Raw genomic sequence first — 20315 nt, 5'->3', positions numbered from 1 at the left:
AACCTCTACCTTGAGGTTACCTCTACCTTGAGGTTACCTGTGCTTTGAGGTTTTACCCTTACCTTGACGTAACCTTGATGGGGTTCTAAGGTTTAATATCTGTGTCTTAAGCCAGGCCTCCTGATTGACGGACCGGCCAAGACTCTGTAAGGTGCCACACCCTAACAGGAGTTGACGGAGTGGACACCTAAGAACCAAGTAGAAGCTGAGGTGGAAACAAGACAGCATCATAGCGTCTTGTGAGACGGTCGGCCGAGCGGACAGCACGTTGGACTTGTGATCCTGTGGTCCCGGGTTCGATCCCAGGCGCCGGCGAGAAACAATGGGCAGAGTTTCTTTCACCCTATGCCCCTGTTACCTAGCAGTAAAATAGGTACCTGGGTGTTAGTCAGCTGTCACTGGCTGCTTCCTGGGGGTGGAGGCCTGGTCGAGGACCGGGCCGCGGGGACACTAAAGCCCCGAAATCATCTCAAGATAACCTCAAGATAACCTTGAAGGAGCTCCCTCGCAGTACCAGTCGCCAAGGAACGGAATGCGATACAAAGAGAAATTATAGAAGCGAATTTAGTGAACAGTTTGACAAGATAATACAAGGAACATCAGGTGTAAATTTGTTCATTTGTGAACAATTTGTGGATTAGTTCATTTGTTCATCAGGAGTAAAGCTGGTGTAATTATTGACCAGTAGTCGAGGACGGTGAGAGTTGGTTAGTTGTGCTAACTAAATATAGTTAGCACAACTAGCTAACTATATTTAGTTGCGTAATCGCAATGACAAAAATAACTATATAGTTATAATGGTCGTTTTCCTATTTATATCTAGAATAATACAATTAAAAATGTAAAATAAAACTGCAGTTCAACTGTATTTGAAAACATTTACTGCAGTACAGTATATATATATATATATATACAAGTTTAATCATGCAAATATATTTGAACTATTTGCAATGTTAAAATATAATTCTCATTCTTTAACTAAATAATGTGTACCGACTTATTTGTGCTCACCTATTTGTATTCACGTATTTGTGCTTGCAGGATCGAGCTCTTATCTCTTGGACCCGGCTTTTCTATCGGTTGTTTGGTAGCCGTGTGTGTGTGTGTACTATTTACCTAGCAGTAAATAGGTATCTGGGAGTTAGTCAGCTGTCACGGGCAGCTTCCTGGGGTGTGTGTGTGTGAGAGAAAAAAAGTAGTAGTTAGAAACGGTTGATTGACAGTTGAGAGACGGGCCGAAAGAGCATAGCTCAACCCCCCGCAAGCACAACTAGGTGAATACACACACACACACACACACACACACACACACACACACACACACACACACACACACACACACACACACACACACACAAAGCGTAAAAAATAGCGTGAAATTGACCAAAGAGCCACAGCTCAACCCCCGCAAGCACAAATAAGGGAGTACACACACACACACACACACACGCACACACGCACACACACACACACATACACACACGCACACACACACACACACGCACACACACACACACACACACACACACACACACACACACACACACACACACACACACACACGTCACACACACGTCACAGGGGTCGCTGTAAACATCCTTTCATTCCCTGGTCTCTTGATTCGGTGTGGGTCTGGGGGCCTTTCAACCTCTGGAGGTTGAAAGGCTACAACAAGAGCTTTCTACTGACCAACCAGCAAGGATACTTTTTACACTTTTGGATTTGAGAACTCAACTCAATCATCCTAGATGTAATCGCAACCTAAACTAACCTAAACCACGATCGTATTATACAGCCATTTACAGCCACGGTCTCTACGAGTCTCTACACGCCATCACAGCGACGATACTGGTGTGAATGAGATATATTTCTCTGGCTAGCGGCGGCGGCGGAGAGTCCGAACAGGTGGCGGTGTCCGGATGCGTTGAGTTGGCAGAGGGACGCACTCTGATTGCCTTCATCGCCCGCGGTCACGCAGAGGCCTCTGTACGGCAGCCAGGGTCACTGATCGCGCAGGCTCCGCCCCTCCTCTCTTTCTGACTGTACTTCCTCCTCCTCCTCCTCCTCCTCTGAGCGAACAAAAGAGATCATTCCAAGCTGGAAATCTCCGAGGCGATAACGCCAGTACGTTGTTCCATGCATTCTCGTTGGCGATTATCCTGGGAATCAGCTAGTGGCAGGAGGCAATGGTACCGCTTGGAAAGAAGCGATTTTTTTTCGTTTATCGGAAATTGCAATGAGCCAATATATATATATATATATATATATATATATATATATATATATATATATATATATATATATATATATATATATATAATCACAATAGTGTCATATATCAATGAGAATATTTTGGAACAATATGGTGAGATGGAACTCCCTTGTTTAGCCTCTTAGTTACAAGCATTATACCGCCACGTTGAGCTAATAAAACAAACAATAACAACAACAACAAATCACCCGAAAAATCACACGCAGAAGTTCAATTGAACTAACAAGCGTTCGGATGGTTCCTATAATCCAAGTTCTACATTTGCTTCATTTACAAAGTTTCTACACTAATTTTACTCGATTATATTATTCTTCCCCCCCCCCAACCCCAACCCCCAGTCCATCCCCCCCCCGTCCACCCCCCCCCCCCCACCTACCGGGTGTAATTGACGACAGTTTGACTCTCAGGATGTAATTCTAGGACGGTAGTTAAGGAGATACTCAAGCAGTAGTTGGGTGCTAATCTTAGACCTTACATGGGGTACTGGGTCAAAGAGTGCATGCAGGCACAAATAGTAAAAAATACACACACACACACACACACACACACACACACACACACACATACACACACACACACACACACACACACACACACACACACACACACACACACACACACACACACCATGCCAAAGACCGCAGCAAAAAAAGGGTTCAGTTGGGTTCCTAGTCAAACTATTATTTTTAGTGTCTCGTGTCATTTTAATATCTCGCGTTCCATTCCTCCCTTTTTTTTAATGTTTCTCTACATTACCCGAAACAAAAAAACTTTTTTTTATTCTTAACTAGAAGTTAATGGTTTTCATATTACACAGAAAAGTGTATTAACATTCCTGTCAGTTCGGGACGCCATCCCCCATGTTCAGCCCCGACGTTCCTCTCCCAAAGTTCAGCCCCAAGTTCCGTTCCCAAAGTTCAGTCCCCTAAGTTCCGCTCTCTCAGCGTTCCATCGTTGTTCCATCCTCCACGTTCTAAACTTCACGTTCCAATGTGTGTCTTTATCGTTTTGGTAGGGACGCGAGTCTTATTTTCCTCGGCGTCACCCCTTTTATATGAACGGAACCGTCGGAAATGCATCCGAGGTGCCGTGTGGTTTGTCGCCTCCTCGTTGGTGGAGAGAGGCGACGCCACAGTGTTTTTGTTCAGCCTTCCCATGACATGGAAGGTAATTGGCCTTGAGGTAATTGGTCCGGGATCCTTTATATCGGAGAGAATAGCTTCAGGTGGAAATATCTGTTATTATTCAAAGTATAATTACGAAAAATATATGTGTTTATATTATCTAACATGGCGCTCTTCTCGTGATTTTCAAATGTTTATTAAAACAGTGATACTGGCTGGGTTTTTGTTTGTTTCTGCTATGGTTGCAGACGTGTTTGCTTTTTGGTATTATGAGGTGCTTGTTGCAAAGTAATTGCAATCTGTGTGCACTTCAATCATTATCTCTATACACGCATGCACACACACATACACGCACGCACGCACGCGCACACACACACACGCGATTATTAAAATCTGCAATCTAGAATCTTGACAATCTATGTAGCAATGAATACTTGCGATATTCTTACTGCAAAAAAATCTTGACTGTTAATTGTTTAATAAAATCTACAGAACTTTGGGAATACACGAAGCATTGATGATGTTGTATAACTCGTGTCAATAAAGATGTTATGACACTAAGCGTTGATGATGTGGTGTAACTCGTGTCAATAAAGATGTTATGGCACGAAGCGTTGATGATGTGATATAACTCGTGTCAAGAAAGATGTTATGACACGAAGCGTTGATGATGTGATATAACTCGTGTCAATAAAGATGTTATGACACTAAGCATTGATGGTGTGGTTTCAGGCGTGGTGAGGACGGCTGTGGTTCTGGACCGCGAAGCCGCGCGAGGTTATTGGCTCACGGTCACGGTCGCGGATGGGGGAGCTCCTTCACTCACAGACACTTGTCACGTAAGTATGAAATTTTTGTGTTTTGCTTTCATCCCTACCACAGATGTAGCCAGGCATTTACACTGCTAACCAGCACACACACACACACACACATATATATATATATATATATATATATATATATATATATATATATATATATATATATATATATATATATATATATATATATATATATATATATATATATATGAGTGAGGTGGATGGGGTGAGGTGGCATTAATAGGGTATTAATATATATATATATATATATATATATATATATATATATATATATATATATATATATATATATATATATATTATATATATATATATATATATTATATATATATATATATATATATATATATATATATATATATATATATATATATATATGTTTCATTGAATATGACCGCATATTCTGTATTTATTATTTTCTGGTTTAGGGCTTCTATCCCTCTAACTATTTTCTTAGCATCAGGGCTTAATTGGAATAGGAGTTCTCCAAAACTCATTTTCGTACTTTTAAGTACGCTTGAGAATGAACCATGGAGGTTCGAAACGTCGTGCAAATTATACAAATAAGTGTAATACACTCTATAGTAAATCACTTCTTTTCTTCACCTTAAAAGTACGAAAATGAGTTTTGGAGAACTCCTATTTCAATTAAGCCCTGATGCTAAGAAAATAGTTAGAGGGATAGAAGCCCTAAACCAGAAAATAATAAATACAGAATATGCGGTCATATTCAATGAAACATGTTTGAAAGAAAACCTGCTGCCAGTATACACCAATATATATATATACATATATATATATATATATATATATATATATATATATATATATATATATATATATATATATATATATATATATATATATATATACATTTTCTTCTGTTCTCCATGGACAGGGTTGGAGATCTGATAAACATATAGTTCAGTGATTTATTGAATATTCAACCACAGAAGGTGATTGTAGTGCTTATGACTTGCTAATCTGACCTACATACAGAAATACATAAATACACAGATTTACGTGTGCCCTATTTAAACAGTGCGCGACGTGTCTTTTTTACATAATGTCATTAATGTGCGTTTACAAAGGTGAAATGCAATTCTGACCTGTTTCCACATATCCTATATACATATACATTTATACATACATACACACATTCATTCATTCATTCATTAAGGGGGGCCTGACAGCTAAGTTGACAGCGCTCGGGATTCGTAGTCCTAAGGTTCCGGGTTCGATCCCTGGCGGAGGCGGGAACAAATGGGCAGAGTTTCTTTCAACCTAATACCCCCGTTTACCTAGCAGTAAATATGTACCTGGGAGTTAGACAGCTGCTACGGGCTGCTTTCTGGGGATGTGTAACAAAAAGGAGGCCTGGTCGAGGACCGGGCCGCGGGGACGCTTAGCCTCGAAATCATCTCAAGATAACTTTAAGGTATCCATCTTTCTTAGATCATGGCGTCCTAATATAATAAACCAGTTTAAGACTTAGGAAACTATAGAAATTAAAGTTATTATTAAAAAAAACAGCCTAATAGAGCTTCGGAAATTATAAACTGTTTAATAAATGTAAATTAAGCCACTATGACTGAAGAAAGATGCACTGGTTTCGCAAGTGGAGGCGAGTACTTCGTAACTCCTGACTCTGGCACTCTTCGCATCACTGCCAAAAGCCAAAACATTGAGTTCCAACATTTCCTCCTTTTTTTTACTAATTTCTTTTTGGGGGTGGGGTATAACATGGCTTCAGAATATCTATCAGACTCTCAAGGTACAGATACAATATGTAAGATAGTGAGGTACAGATACAATATGTAAGATAGTGAGGTACAGATACAATATGTAAGATAGTGAGGTACAGATACAATATGTAAGATAGTGAGGTACAGATACAATATGTAAGATAGTGAGGTACAGATACAATATGTAAGATAGTGAGGTACAGATACAATATGTAAGATAGTGAGGTACAGATACAATATGTAAGATAGTGAGGTACAGATACAATATGTAAGATAGTGAGGTACAGATACAATATGTAAGATAGTGAGGTACAGATACAATATGTAAGATAGTGAGGTACAGATACAATATGTAAGATAGTGAGGTACAGATACAATATGTAAGATAGTGAGGTACAGATACAACACGTGAGACAAAGAGCTACAGATACAGTACGTAAGATACATCCAGAAAGCCCTTAAGAGGAAAGGGTGACATGGCTGAATTATCTAAATGGATGAAAGGATATACAGGTGAACCCCTAATACCCCCCCCCCCTTATACAGGTATAAGGGGGGTATTATTTTTGTTTAAATATATCAACACGAAACAAAGGATATAACATTGGCCATAACAAGGGATATAACCTTGGACATAACTAGGTATATACCATTGAACATATGTAAATATATTTAGGAAAGGCCCGGGGTAAATACTGGTTTAGTAACAGAGTTGCTGATGTTTGGTCGAACAAATTAACGAGTATCGTAATAGACGTAGGATTGCTGGCTTGTTTCAAGCGCAGGTTAGACATAGATGACAAGGTGGGTTTGGGTTGGATATAAATAGAAGCTGCTACGTATGGGACAATAGAGTTTAGACAGATTAATTTAGTTTTTTCTTTTTATGTTAATAGAACGCAATAATTGTCTGTAGAGAGGCACTCAAGATGGCCCTCAAGATGGCACCTTAAGGCCTCCAGCGTGACTAGGGCCTGGCACAGCATGGGTTACATAAACTACCGAAAATCCAATTAGAATTGGTCGTAATTTGAGAGTGAATGGTTGCCTCGAATTGCTGCTCAGTGTGTACTGAGTCTTGGCTCCGGGACCCGAATTCACAAAGCACTTACCCAAGTTCTTACGAAACGTGTACATCTTTCCTCAATCTTTGGCGGCTTTGGTTACATTTATTAAACAGTTTACAAGCATGGAAACTTCCCAGTCAACTGTTGTTATTGTTATAAACAGCCTCCTGGTGCTTCGGAGCTCATTAACTGTTTAATAATTGTAAACAAAGCCGCCAAAGATTGAGAAAAGATGTACAGGTTCGTAAGTGCTTGCGTAACTGCTTTGTGAATCTGGGGCCAGATTCATGAAGCAGTTACGCAAGTACATACGAACGTATACATCTTTCCTAAAACTTTGACGGCTTTGTTTACATTTATTAAACAGTTTACAAGCATGGAAACTTCCCAATCAACTGTTGTTATTGTTATAAACAGCCTCCTGGTGCTTCGGAGCTCATTAACTGTTTAATAATTGTAAACAAATCCGTCAAAGATTGAGAAAAGATGTACAGGTTCGTAAGTGCTGGCGTAACTGCTTTGTGAATCTGGCCCCAGGTCCTTACGCTGCCTGTGGTGTGGCCAGGCCGCTCTCACCGCTTGCCACTACGTGAAAAATGGAGTGGTTTTGCCGATCTAGAAACAGACAGACCTGAGCAAGTCGCATAAGGTATCAAGGCGATGCATAGAAAACGTCATGACGTATATTTATTAACGTAAATTTGTTACTTAAACCTCGTCATTTTAACAAATTGTTGTCGATTGCGTTTAAAATTGGACGCAATAGATGAGAGGATTGCGTACAACAGAGGTGAGATACTTGAAGATATTGGAGATAGGCAACCCGTTCTCGCACTTTATTACAGTCAATATTGACTTATTAAATACGTGCATATGTGACATACTAAACATACTAGTTTACCTTGAAAAGCTTCATAGAAAACACAGACCTTACCTAACCTTCTTCGTATGTTAAGATAAGCATCTTATTACTTCGTAATTACAATTATTACTTAATCTATACCTATAATAGGTTAAGTAATAATTGTAATTACCTAAACCTATAATAGGTTAAGTAATAATTGTAATTACGAAGCAATAAGATGCTTATCTTAACATACTAAGAAGGTTAGGTAAGGTCGGTGTTATCTATGAATCTTTTCAAGGTAAACTAGTATGTTTAGTATGTCACATATGCACGTATTTAATAAGTCAATATTGACTATACGAAAGTGCGAGAACGGGTTGCGATAGGATGTGTATCTGAATCCTTTAGCTCTTGGGCCTCGCCTTTCACCTGTCGTTTGGCCACTGGAAATAACTTTTCTTTCAGGTTATTACTAAGAACGTCCTTTCTTAAAACCTGGTATTGATCGTTATAGTACTTTTGCCTGTTACTCCCCTCTTCCTGTTGAACGGGTCTTCGCTTCCCCCAGCCCGTTTTGCTCTCTGTTACTCAAGCTTTTTTTCTCAAGCTGACCTCCAGTGTAGAAAGGAAGATGATTGGAACTACGTTTGGTGACCACAAAAGGATCGCCAGGTAGATTTTTACTGCTGTGAATCCCTGTTGAAGTTTTGTACACAAATGGTTTCCAATACTCTCTTGATTCATTTGTCTAGGAGCATACAAGTCATTGTATGTCATTGTCATTGATGTTGTCGTGTCATTGATGTTGTCGTGTCATTGATATTGTCGTGTCATTGATAGAAACCTGTAGATTAATGTCTCCAGTTTATCCCGCTTCTCATATTCATGGGTAAGGAATTGGTAGTCTTCCAGCTGTCTGGTAGTTCTCCATAGGGAGACTGTGTTTAGTGCTACGACTCTTAGCAAATTTAGATCATCAGTTTCATTTCCTCATCTGCTGCCTGGCTCATCATAAAATGAGCCCCCATCCTTTGGGAGATGATCAGGGTGTGTGTGTGTGTGTGTGTGTGTGTGTGTGTGTGTGTGTGTGTGTGTGTGTGTGTGTGTGTGTGTGTGTGTGTAATTACCTAATCTTCCCAGTACTCTTTGTCGTATAACGGTTTGGTATTACTGACGGTTTTGGCCTCCACCACCTTCTCACCTAACTTGTTCCATTCGCCTACCACTCTGCGAAAGTGAATTTTCTTATATTTCTTCGACAGCTTTGTTTCTTTAGTTTATATCTATGACCTCTTGTTTTTGAAGTTCCAGGTCTCGGGAATTCTTCACTATCAATTTTATGGATTCCCGCTACGACTTTGTACGTAGTGATCATATCACCTCTTTGTCTTCTATCTTTTAGTTTTGGCATATTTAATGCCTCTAACCTCTCCTCGTAGCTCTTGTCCTTCAGTTCTGAGAGCCACTTAGTGTGTGGCTCTTGTGTGTGTGTGTGTGTGTGTGTGTGTGTGTGTGTGTGTGTGTGTGTGTGTGTGTGTGTGCGTGTGCGTGTGCTGGAGCAGGTCCTGCACACAATCCTGTCCTGGACAAGGAGGAAGAAGGGTCCTCACAAGCAATTAGTGCAGGGGAGAGAGCTTCACTGCTGACCCCAAGATAATTCTGCTCAGTTTTGGGCAGTATTCTCCAGTCTGAATCATATTTCATTATTGATATATATATATATATATATATATATATATATATATATATATATATATATATATATATATATATATATACATATATATATATATATATATATATATATATATATATATATATATATATATATATATATATATATATATATATATATACGGAAAATCCACAGAGAAATGAGAAAGGGAGATGAACGTTTCGGCCGATCAAGGCCTTTGTCAACACCAGACTAAGAGAGAAGCACCAAGGGAAGGTGGAGGCCACCACTGGAACCTGACCACCCATCCCCTGGGAAAGAATTAACCCCCCAAGCCAATGCAACTGAAAACTCCACACCCTAGAAGGATTCGAACCCAGATAAACAGGAGCGCTATGCACCATGGCGTACATGGTACCTTAATCACTCGACCACACGACTCTGCAAAAATCTTGGTTTAAAATCACTTAACTTCACTCATTTTCACTTTGAGTCTGACTCCCTGATTCCCCCGATTCCCTGATTTCCCTGACTCCCTGATTTTCCTGATTCCCTGATCCCCCTGACTCCCTGTACCCCCTGATTCTCCGGCCCGGGTAGAAGAACTCCCAGAACACCATCCAGGTACAATCCCCTTATCCAACTTTGGAACAAGAGAAGGGAGAACAAACAGATGGACAAGAGAGAAGGAGGTACACGAAGACACAGCGAGGAGGGAAGGAACAGGAAGTTTGATAGGAAGGGGACGGCAAGTGAGGACAGGAAGATGGATAACTTAAAACAGGGCGAGGAAGATGGACAGCCAAGGGGAAGGGAAGGGTGAGAGGAGCCAGGCTGATTGTTGGTGGTAAACGCAAAATGACGCAAGTTACAAAGACGCAAGGACGCACGTAAGGGGTTACAAATTACCTGGGACGCAAGTACCTGTCAAGGGACTTGTGGCCTGCAGGGCTATTGACGCATTTACCTGTCAAGGGGAGGGGGGGAGGCGGTGACATGCTAATCTAATGGGGTCGGACCTCAAGACCTCTCGTGCTGAGAAGAAATCTGTGGTGTTTCCTCAACAAAGCCCCTGATGACAAACGTCAATTGCAAATAATTATCAAAGAAGGCGCCTATAGCCTGGAATACTATGTGGCTTTAGGTCTATCACAAGTAAAGCTAAAGTAAAGTAAATCACAAGTAAAGCCAACCAGACTTTAAACCACCTGAAGACGTAATATTCTTGACGATTTTCTTACTCCTCGTCACGATATTCAAGTTCTATTTCTCAACCTTTTCCCACTCTTAAGTTTTATGGAGCGTGAAAACATTTCGCGGAGGACCGAGTGAAAGAGCATTCGGTCGACTTTAAACTTCTGCGCCAAGGCTACATTATTATATTTTATTACCAAAAATCACGAAATCTGAACATATGAGCGTCTTGCGTCGAGTTAAAAGTCGCGTGAAAGTTGCATGTAACTCAGATGTGATCCTCTTGGCTTCAGACTCTTAGACTCTTGAAATGTTTATTTAGACTCGTCTTTCAGTTATTGCAGTTCACCTTTTCTTCATTGGGTTTTCTGTTTTGTCTTAAGCTATCTTAAGGTACGTTTTCGCCTTGTCAATATATTGAGAACGTTGGGGCTGGCAATCCTCAAGTGGGTTAGTGGAATGGTGTTGGCAACATTCATCTCAAGAACAAATCCACAAGGGCCGTGACGAGGATTCGAACCTGCGTCAAGGAGCATCCCAGACACTGCCTTAATCGATTGAGCTACGACAGGGTTAAAGAATTGAAACCGAGTTCGGTTTCAACTCTTTTATCCTGTCGTAGTTCAGTCGATTAAGGCAGTGTCTGGGATGCTCCCGGACGCAGGTTCGAATCCTCGTCACGGCCCTTGTGGATTTGTTCATTTGATGCATCACGTTACTGCGATCTCTGTGTGCAACATTCATCTCTTTTTCGAGACATTTCATATGATGTCTGAAAATTCTGTTTCTTAGCGCTCTCTCAGCTAATGCTACTCATATTGTACGCTATGGTCCCAAACGTACGAGATAACAAGTACTATAAAAAGTAGCCGCTCACACAAGTCCATGTTTTCTATACGTTAGATTTACTTCGACTTGGGTTTCATGCATTTCAGTACCCCTTACTTTGTACGTTGCTGCAAATATAGAAAACGGGCTGAATCTATAATAAGCTATATTGTCTATTTAGTGATTCCTAGTCCAACATATGTAAATTATTAAGAAAAAAATTATATTTATCGGAAAAATATTTAAAGACCTAGTCATTAATTATTTTTGCGTATGACGAGGTTATCTTGAGATGATTTCGGGGCTTTTTAGTGTCCCCGCGGCCCGGTCCTCGACCAGGCCTCCAACCCCAGGAAGCAGCCCGTGACAGCTGACTAACACCCAGGTACCTATTTTACTGCTAGGTAACAGGGGCATAGGGTGAAAGAAACTCTGCCCATTGTTTCTCGCCGGCGCCTGGGATCGAACCCGGGACCACAAGATCACAAGTCCAGAGTGCTGTCCGCTCGGCCGACCGGCTTCCCTGTGAAGGGTGAACAGAAGTTTCATAACGATCGAAACCATTACAATTCTAATGTCTTACTGATGTGTTAAGACAGAGCATTGAGGACTCACAAGACAGGTAAGGAAATCGGGTTAGCTTCTATGTCTCTACGACCCTCACCTGGCTTTACCTTTAAGAAAAGAACAATGTTCAGAAATATGAAATGATAATTAAAATATGTTTTAAACGGGTTTAGGTTAGGTTAGGTTAGCTTAGGTTAGGTTAGCTTAGGTTAGGTTAGGTTAGGTTAGATTAGGTTAGGTTAGCTTAGGTTAGGTTAGGTTAGCTTAGGTTTGGTTTGATTAGATTAGGTTAGGTTAGGTTAGATTGCGTTAGGTTAGGTGACATTACAGAGCCAATCACAGCGCCTTGTTAAACCAGTAGTCGGTAAGAGCCAATCACAAACCGTTGGTATATCTGTGGTAGTTACGAAGCCAATTAGAGGGCCATGATCTGAGTTGGATAATTGTTTTTGAAAATACGATAACGAAACATGTGCTGTTACGTTACTGTGGATAATAACTGACTTGTTACGTTACTGTGGGGTAATAACTGCATTGTTACGTTACCCGTGAGCAACACCTGTATTGTCACGGTGAATACCTGCGTTGTAGCATATTCAATGGATAAATTGTTAAAAAGAGAGTTGAAAATAAAGTCTACGGTAGCCGCGACCCAGTTTTCAATTACTTAACATTACTTTTAACTTGGCTTGCGCGATGTGGGCTATCGTCTAGCTCTCCCTTTCCCCCATGATATCAAATGGCCTTTTCCTGTAAGATAGCACCTTCATAGTACGCTATCATCATTGAGCGAGTACAGTTTGTCGTACAACACTACCACCTTCAACGACCCCTTATTATTTTCCTTACGCAGAAACAATTAAGGGACAATTTTTTTTATTTGTTATACAGCTGTCCCCAGAAAATGTTTGGCCTGTGTTTTTTTGGACGTTAATGTTTATAAATGCTCTGGTAACTGTCGCCAGCGCTAAATGGGTAATCTAATGGATATGTAATAAGAACATTATATATCCCAACATATATTGCATTGAAAAAGTAAATACAGAGAGTATTTACTCAGTATACTGCTCAGTGCTGGGCAGCATCCTCCAGTTTGAATGGTATTTCATTAAATATATATATATATATATATATATATATATATATATATATGTGTGTGTGTGTATATCACGAAAATAAACACGTGATTAAGAATGTGACAATGTCAGACCACGGAGGAAAAATGAAACAGGAAATTTCCTTAAGCACTTTCGTATATTAAATACATCTTCAGAAGGTTTAGAATACATCTTCAGAAGATATATATATATATATATATATATATATATATATATATATATATATATATATATATATATATATATATATATATATATATATTTATTTATATCCTATTTAGCTCATTTATACCGTACATCTGTGTTAAATTCTGTCTCTCTCCTAAGGCATCTTCTGTTGGTACACATATCTGTGTCACAGACATAAGGGATATCACAGAAGTTCGCATTCATACATCTAAGATGCTACGGTCATCTGCGTAACATACTCTAGTGTTCCTTTGTTCGTCTTGGCCACACATCTCTGTTGCCACGATCCTCTGTGTCACACTCTGTCCTGATATCCTAGAATCTGTGGCTCACACCCATCCGTCATGTTCCTCTCTGACACTGTGCTACGGCTATCTATATGCGTTATGGGCTTTTGTGGGCACAGCTCTCGTGTCTTCCTCGTCTGTGTCACATTCCCCCCTCGTGTCATACTCGTCTGTGGCACAGGCGTTATCATCATGCCATGGGGGGCCACACCAGTCTGATGAGTGCTATATTAAGCTCGCACATTCATCATACTTCTCACATTACACGCAACATTCTTTCAACAAAGCAACGTTTATCTTCCTGTTACATATTAGAGTGTAGCCCGTTTTCTTTTGATCACCCGAGCTGTGGTGGCCGAGGCTGGGTAAAAGTCAATATTGAGGCGCGTTAATTTGTCTCCTAATGGGTCATATTTTAACGGATTGGTGGAATCCGTTAAAAAAATATGTAACGTATTAGGGAAGGCTTGACGGCTGGGTGGACAGCGCTCGGGGTTCGTAGTCCTAAGGTTCCGGGTTCGATCCCCAGTGGGACGCTAAGCCCCAAAATCATCTCAAGATAATCTCAAGATTAGATGAGAGGATATATTTTGTTGCCGGTGAAGGCGGCTAGTTTATTGTGCACCCCATACTCATCCTGTGAGCGGTAGCGCAAAAGCATTACAGAGGGCACAAAAGGTCTTTATCAGACCTCATCTTAGATTATTTCATAAACAATTTCATCTATCCATCACACCTTATAGTTACAATGTCAGCTAGTTACAGAGTAAGTGCTATTTTAAGAGCTACATATTTACAGTAAGTTATCATACATTAATGAGAGGATATAGGTTGTATATATCCTGACTTTAGGAGTAAACTGCTTCAAGAGAATACAGTATTATATAGAAAACTTAGACTTAATCTCTCTCTCTCTCTCTCTCTCTTTCTCCAACAGGTTTACGTTGAGGTGGAGGATGTGAACGACCATATCCCGCAGACGGAGGAGCCGTCCTACCACACCTACGTAGCAGAGAACTCTCCTCCGGACACCTCCGTCCTTACTCTCAAGGCGTCAGATGGGGACCTCTCGGCTGCCAATCTCTCCTTCGCTATCACCAAGGGGAACCACCTGGCCCACTTCAAGATCAACCCCGACACAGGTGAGGGTCGCCTTGCGTGTCCTCGGTAATGAGAGTGTGTGTGGGGGGGGGGAGGTGGGAGGGGGGGGGTGTCCGGTGAACGACTCGGGGGATCGATTGGTCTTAATTGGGAAATGATGAAATCAGCGGCTGTGTTTGCAATTTGCAACTGCACACGCACGCAAATGAACGACCACACACACACACACACACACACACACACACACACACACACACACACACACACACACACACACACACACACACACACACCTACACGAATACTCTACACACACACACCTCTCCTTTCACCCTCCCAAACACAAAACGTACATGTACTATCAAAAATGGCTACTAGAATTTAACCCAGGTAAGTGGAATATTATTCACGAACACAAACGCAGCAATATACTCCTCCGTCGTGGAGATCTTGCAACACCGCGGTCCCTACCAAAGGTGAATCATCAAACTAATTACTCAAACAAGCCGAGTGATCTGGGAACGGTAATTGCTAGCTTCAAGGTTTGACAACGTGGATTGAAATGTAGATCATTAGTCTAGCGGCGTGGCGCCCTCAGCCATATCTAAACGTCTGGGTGAATGTCTTAATAACCTAAGCAGCCGCCCAGAGGTGCAATAGGCACGCTGAGAGAGAACTCTTATCAACATCAGAGGCCCCGAGACTTTTCAACACTCTCCCGCTACACGTAAGAAGACATAACTGGCTAACCTCTCACAGTGTTCAAGAGAGAACTCGACAAACACCTCCAAAGAATACCTGATCAATCAGGCTGTGATTCATGCGTCAGGCTGTGATTCATGCGTCAGGCTGTGATTCATGCGTCAGGCTGTGATTCATGCGTCAGGCTGCGAGCACAGTCGCCTCCAACAGCCTGGTTGACTCAGACGACCTGCAACCGGGAGGCCTGGCCGGAGACCGGGCCGCGGGGCTGTTGATCCCCGGAAGCTACACAAGGTAGACACAAGGTAGATAGCCAGCCAGAGCTCTTGTTTGTAAGAACCAGTGGGCAACACCTGCTTCAATAACGGTACATTAAAAACATTTTTGGAGCAGGGGAAGGGAACTATCAGGGAGAAAGCGCCAAGCCATTACGACTATATAGCACTGGGGTCAGGATAAGGATTTGGGATGGGACGGGGGGGGAGGGGGTAAGGAATGGTGCCCAACCACATATGGAAGGTCGGGGGATTGAACTCTGACCTGCATAAAGCGAGACCAGACGTTTGCTTCAGCGTTGCTTAAACGTTATCGTCATTGATTCAGCGTTGAATTTCCACGTTTTGACTCAACGATTCAATTTCGTTTGCCTAACATGGGAGCCATTGGGGGATTTGCTCGTTAATGGCTCATTCTTTTGTCTCTCCCGCAACACTGGATATGTTATGGCCGTTATTAGTCCGTCCTCTCAAATAACGAACCGCGTTTGGTCGCATTTTTATAACGAAGCTGACCCCATGTCTTCAATATACGACGTATGAGTCAAAATTTATGGCATCGTAGTATTAACGTTTTCTGTGCATGTGTCTCGATTGACTTAGGCGGGTTGCTTCAGTTCGTAGCGTTTCTGGTTAGACAAAACAGTTCCGTTTTTAACGGAGTTCGGGAGTGAGGGCCGTTGTATTTTTCCTCTGTAATTAAAGGCCGTTTTGTGTATTTTAATAATATACATCACGTTGAGAGGATGTATATTATTGGCTAACAACTGGCAGCTGTGTTTTGTATATGTATACATAGGAGGATTCAGACTTTTTAAACTACAAAGGTAAACGTCTGGATTAGATGCCAATATAAATTGGGAGTTAGACGTAAAGACTTTCATTTCCGAGAGGAAAAACAAAGTCTGCGCTGATTTTTTGTTTGTTATGGTAATTTGCAGCGGAGAAAATTGTGGTTAATTGTTCACTAAATTGGGACTCTCGCCTGACCTTACACAATCAGATCCCCCACTCTTGGTAAATGTTATCGGTGGCCGAGGAACTGGAAGACTTAGTATCAGTAAGGCTGACAGGCATGAAGGCAGACAGGAAGGCAGGTAGTCAGACAGACAGACAGACACAGACACAGACACACACACACACACACACACACACACTCACACGCACACACACACACACACACACACACACACACACACACACACACACGTAAAGCCCATGCCCAGTGATCTACCAGTCTTCCGGGGGGATATAATGTGATCCTCCCTGCTCAACAGGCAGAAGTCCCACAGCAAATGGAATGAGCCCATTTGCAAATACATAAGTGCAGCGGGAATACATTTGCAAACAGAGCGAGAAAACAGCAGGAATAGAGAATGGCGTAGGAATTTTAATAATTACAGAGCGAGTAGCGACTCCTGGCTAGCGGCTGAGAGGCTATACAAAGGACCCACAGCATATGCTAGCTTAGGAAAGGTCAAAAGGTTACCGGGAATCTCTTGGACTTGCTAAGCACCGCTGTTAGCGCAAATGGGGAGAAGTGTCTGGCCTTCAGGAATTCAAATAGGCGAAAGATGGAATAACGGGGAATGGGGGGGGGGGGGAGGAGGTTAAATTGGAAATTGTGGATATTAAGAGACAAGAATAGGTGGTTCTGGGCAAAGTATAGAGACCATTTAGTCCCTTCTGTAAAGTAATAATATGTAAAGTCTGTAAAGTAATAATATGTAAAGTCTGTAAAGCAATGATATGTAAAGTCTGTAAAGCAATGATATGTAAAGTCTGTAAAGCAATGATATGTATAGTCTGTAAAGCAATGATATGTAAAGTCTGTAATGCAATAATATGTAAAGTCTGTAAAGCAATAATATGTAAAGTCTGTAAAGCAATAATATGTAAAGTCTGTAAAGCAATGATATGTAAAGTCTGTAAAACAATAATATGTAAAGTCTGTAAAGCAATAATATGTAAAGTCCCTAATATGTAAAGCTTACTTATAGAGAAAGCTTTCTTCTTATTAATAATTTTGCGGTTAGGTTATAGGACGTTGAATTTTGTACGTTGTGGCAAATAACAAGAACGTGCTAAACTAAATCTTATTGACCAATTTATTCCTGGGATATTCATTATATTCCTTGTCAGTTACCCTGTGTGTGTGTGTGTCATGGCTGCTCTAGTGTGTATATGTTCCAAGGTTGCTCTAGTGTGTATATGTTCCAAGGTTGCTCTAGTGTGTATATGTTCCAAGGTTGCTCTAGTGTGTATATGTTCCAAGGTTGCTCTGGTGTGTATATGTTCCAAGGTTGCTCTAGTGTGTATATGTTCCAAGGTTGCTCTAGTGTGTATATGTTCCAAGGTTGCTCTAGTGTGTATATGTTCCAAGGTTGCTCTAGTGTGTATATGTTCCAAGGTTGCTCTAGTGTGTATATGTTCCAAGGTTGCTCTAGTGTGTATATGTTCCAAGGTTGCTCTAGTGTGTATATGTTCCAAGGTTGCTCTGGTGTGTATATGTTCCAAGGTTGCTCTAGTGTGTATATGTTCCAAGGTTGATCTAGTGTGTATATGTTCCAAGGTTGCTCTAGTGTGTATATGTTCCAATGTTGCTCTAGTGTGTATATGTTCCAAGGTTGCTCTAGTGTGTATATGTTCCAAGGTTGCTCTAGTGTGTATATGTTCCAAGGTTGCTCTAGTATGTATATGTTCCAAGGTTGCTCTAGTGTGTATATGTTCCAATGTTGCTCTAGTGTGTATATGTTCCAAGGTTGCTCTAGTGTGTATATGTTCCAAGGTTGCTCTAGTGTGTATATGTTCCAAGGTTGCTCTAGTGTGTATATGTTCCAAGGTTGCTCTAGTGTGTATATGTTCCAAGGTTGCTCTAGTGTGTATATATTCCAAGGTTGCTCTAGTGTGTATATGTTCCAAGGTTGCTCTAGTGTGTATATGTTCCAAGGTTGCTCTAGTGTGTATATGTTCCAAGGTTGCTCTAGTGTGTATATGTTCCAAGGTTGCTCTAGTGTGTATATATTCCAAGGTTGATCTAGTGTGTATATGTTCCAAGGTTGCTCTAGTGTGTATATGTTCCAAGGTTGCTCTAGTGTGTATATGTTCCCAGGTTGCTCTAGTGTGTATATGTTCCAAGGTTGCTCTAGTGTGTATATGTTCCAAGGTTGCTCTAGTGTGTATATGTTCCAAGGTTGCTCTAGTATGTATATGTTCCAAGGTTGCTCTAGTGTGTATATGTTCCAAGGTTGCTCTGGTGTGTATATGTTCCAAGGTTGCTCTAGTGTGTATATGTTCCAAGGTTGCTCTAGTGTGTATATGTTCCAAGGTTGCTCTAGTATGTATATATTCCAAGGTTGCTCTAGTATGTATATATTCCAAGGTTGATATAGTTGAATAAAAGCCATTTAAGATGGTTTTTTGAAGAGTTTGAAGGATATCCCCGATATCAAGATTTCCATCTTTATTCGATATCTTGGGTTTGTAGATATTTTTGTGTTTTTATTGTTATTATTTGATGAATATATAGAATGTTTAGGAGTCTTAAGAGGTCATTAGTTGGTGAATGATCACTCAGGCTGCGACCTGTAAATCTCTGCGATCAGAGTATTTGAGAGTCATTTAAGATGTCGTAAATTTCAGATCCTGAGCACAGTGACGTAAGTTACTGGATTTGCGAGGTTTACAAGGCAGTATTAGGTTTACCAGGCAACGTTAGGTTTACCAGGCACCGTTAGGTTTACCAGGCAACGTTAGGTTTACCAGCCAACGTTAGGTTTACCAGGCAACGTTAGGTTTACCAGGCAACGTTAGCTTTACCAGCCAACGTTAGGTTTACCAGGTAGTGTTAGGCTTACCAGCCAACGTTAGGTTTACCAGGCAGCATTAGGTTTACCAAACAACGTTAGGTTTACCAGCCAACGTTAGGTTTACCAGCCAACGCTAGGTTTACCAGCCAACGTTAGGTTTACCAGGCAACGTTAAACCTACACCAGACGACACATCAGATCAAACGATCAGTTCGGGCTTAGAATTCCCGCCACCAACCACAACATCTCTCATACGAACTCATCTTCCTATGTCCCCAACACTGACCCCCATGTGTGTATGTATCGCTAACAGGGCTGCTGAGTACTCTGTGGCCGCTGGACCGCGAAGAGCAGGCGGAGTACGAACTGTGGGTGTCTGTCAGCGACGGGCAGCTGTCGTCAGCCACCCCCGTCTTCGTCACCGTCAGCGACGTCAACGACAACGCCCCGGAGTTCCTGGAGGAGCTATACCGGGTGACAGTGCCGTCCCGCAGCAAGAGGAGGAAGAGGGAGGCTCTCTTTAGGGTAGGTCTCTCCTTGTCTCTTCTCTCTCACACACACGCACGCTGCGTTCTCTTCATCTTCCTCCCTTCGCTTTCTTTTTGGGATGGGGTGGGTGAGGAGGGGGGTAGAAGAGGAAGGGGAGATGGGAAGGAATAGGTGGGAGCAGAGG

At 41.4% G+C, this 20315-nt stretch overlaps 1 protein-coding gene across 7 annotated transcripts in view; it reads left to right on the top strand.

The window, feature by feature from the left end:
- Window positions 1–20315, top strand: part of LOC123767948 (fat-like cadherin-related tumor suppressor homolog) — a 511054-nt gene that overhangs the window by 389757 nt on the left and 100982 nt on the right. For all 7 annotated transcript variants that reach the window (XM_069306644.1, XM_069306642.1, XM_069306641.1 and 4 more), the window contains exons 3-5: window positions 4129–4235; window positions 14693–14897; window positions 19956–20167. In XM_069306644.1, the coding sequence (XP_069162745.1) occupies window positions 4129–4235; window positions 14693–14897; window positions 19956–20167 (524 nt within the window). The remainder of the gene's footprint in view (window positions 1–4128; window positions 4236–14692; window positions 14898–19955; window positions 20168–20315) is intronic.

The sequence above is a fragment of the Procambarus clarkii genome, chromosome 58 (genome assembly GCF_040958095.1).
Source record: "Procambarus clarkii isolate CNS0578487 chromosome 58, FALCON_Pclarkii_2.0, whole genome shotgun sequence".
NCBI lineage: Eukaryota > Metazoa > Arthropoda > Malacostraca > Decapoda > Cambaridae > Procambarus > Procambarus clarkii.
Note: the sequence above shows the minus strand (reverse complement) of the source record. Positions and strands in the feature narration are given on the sequence as shown.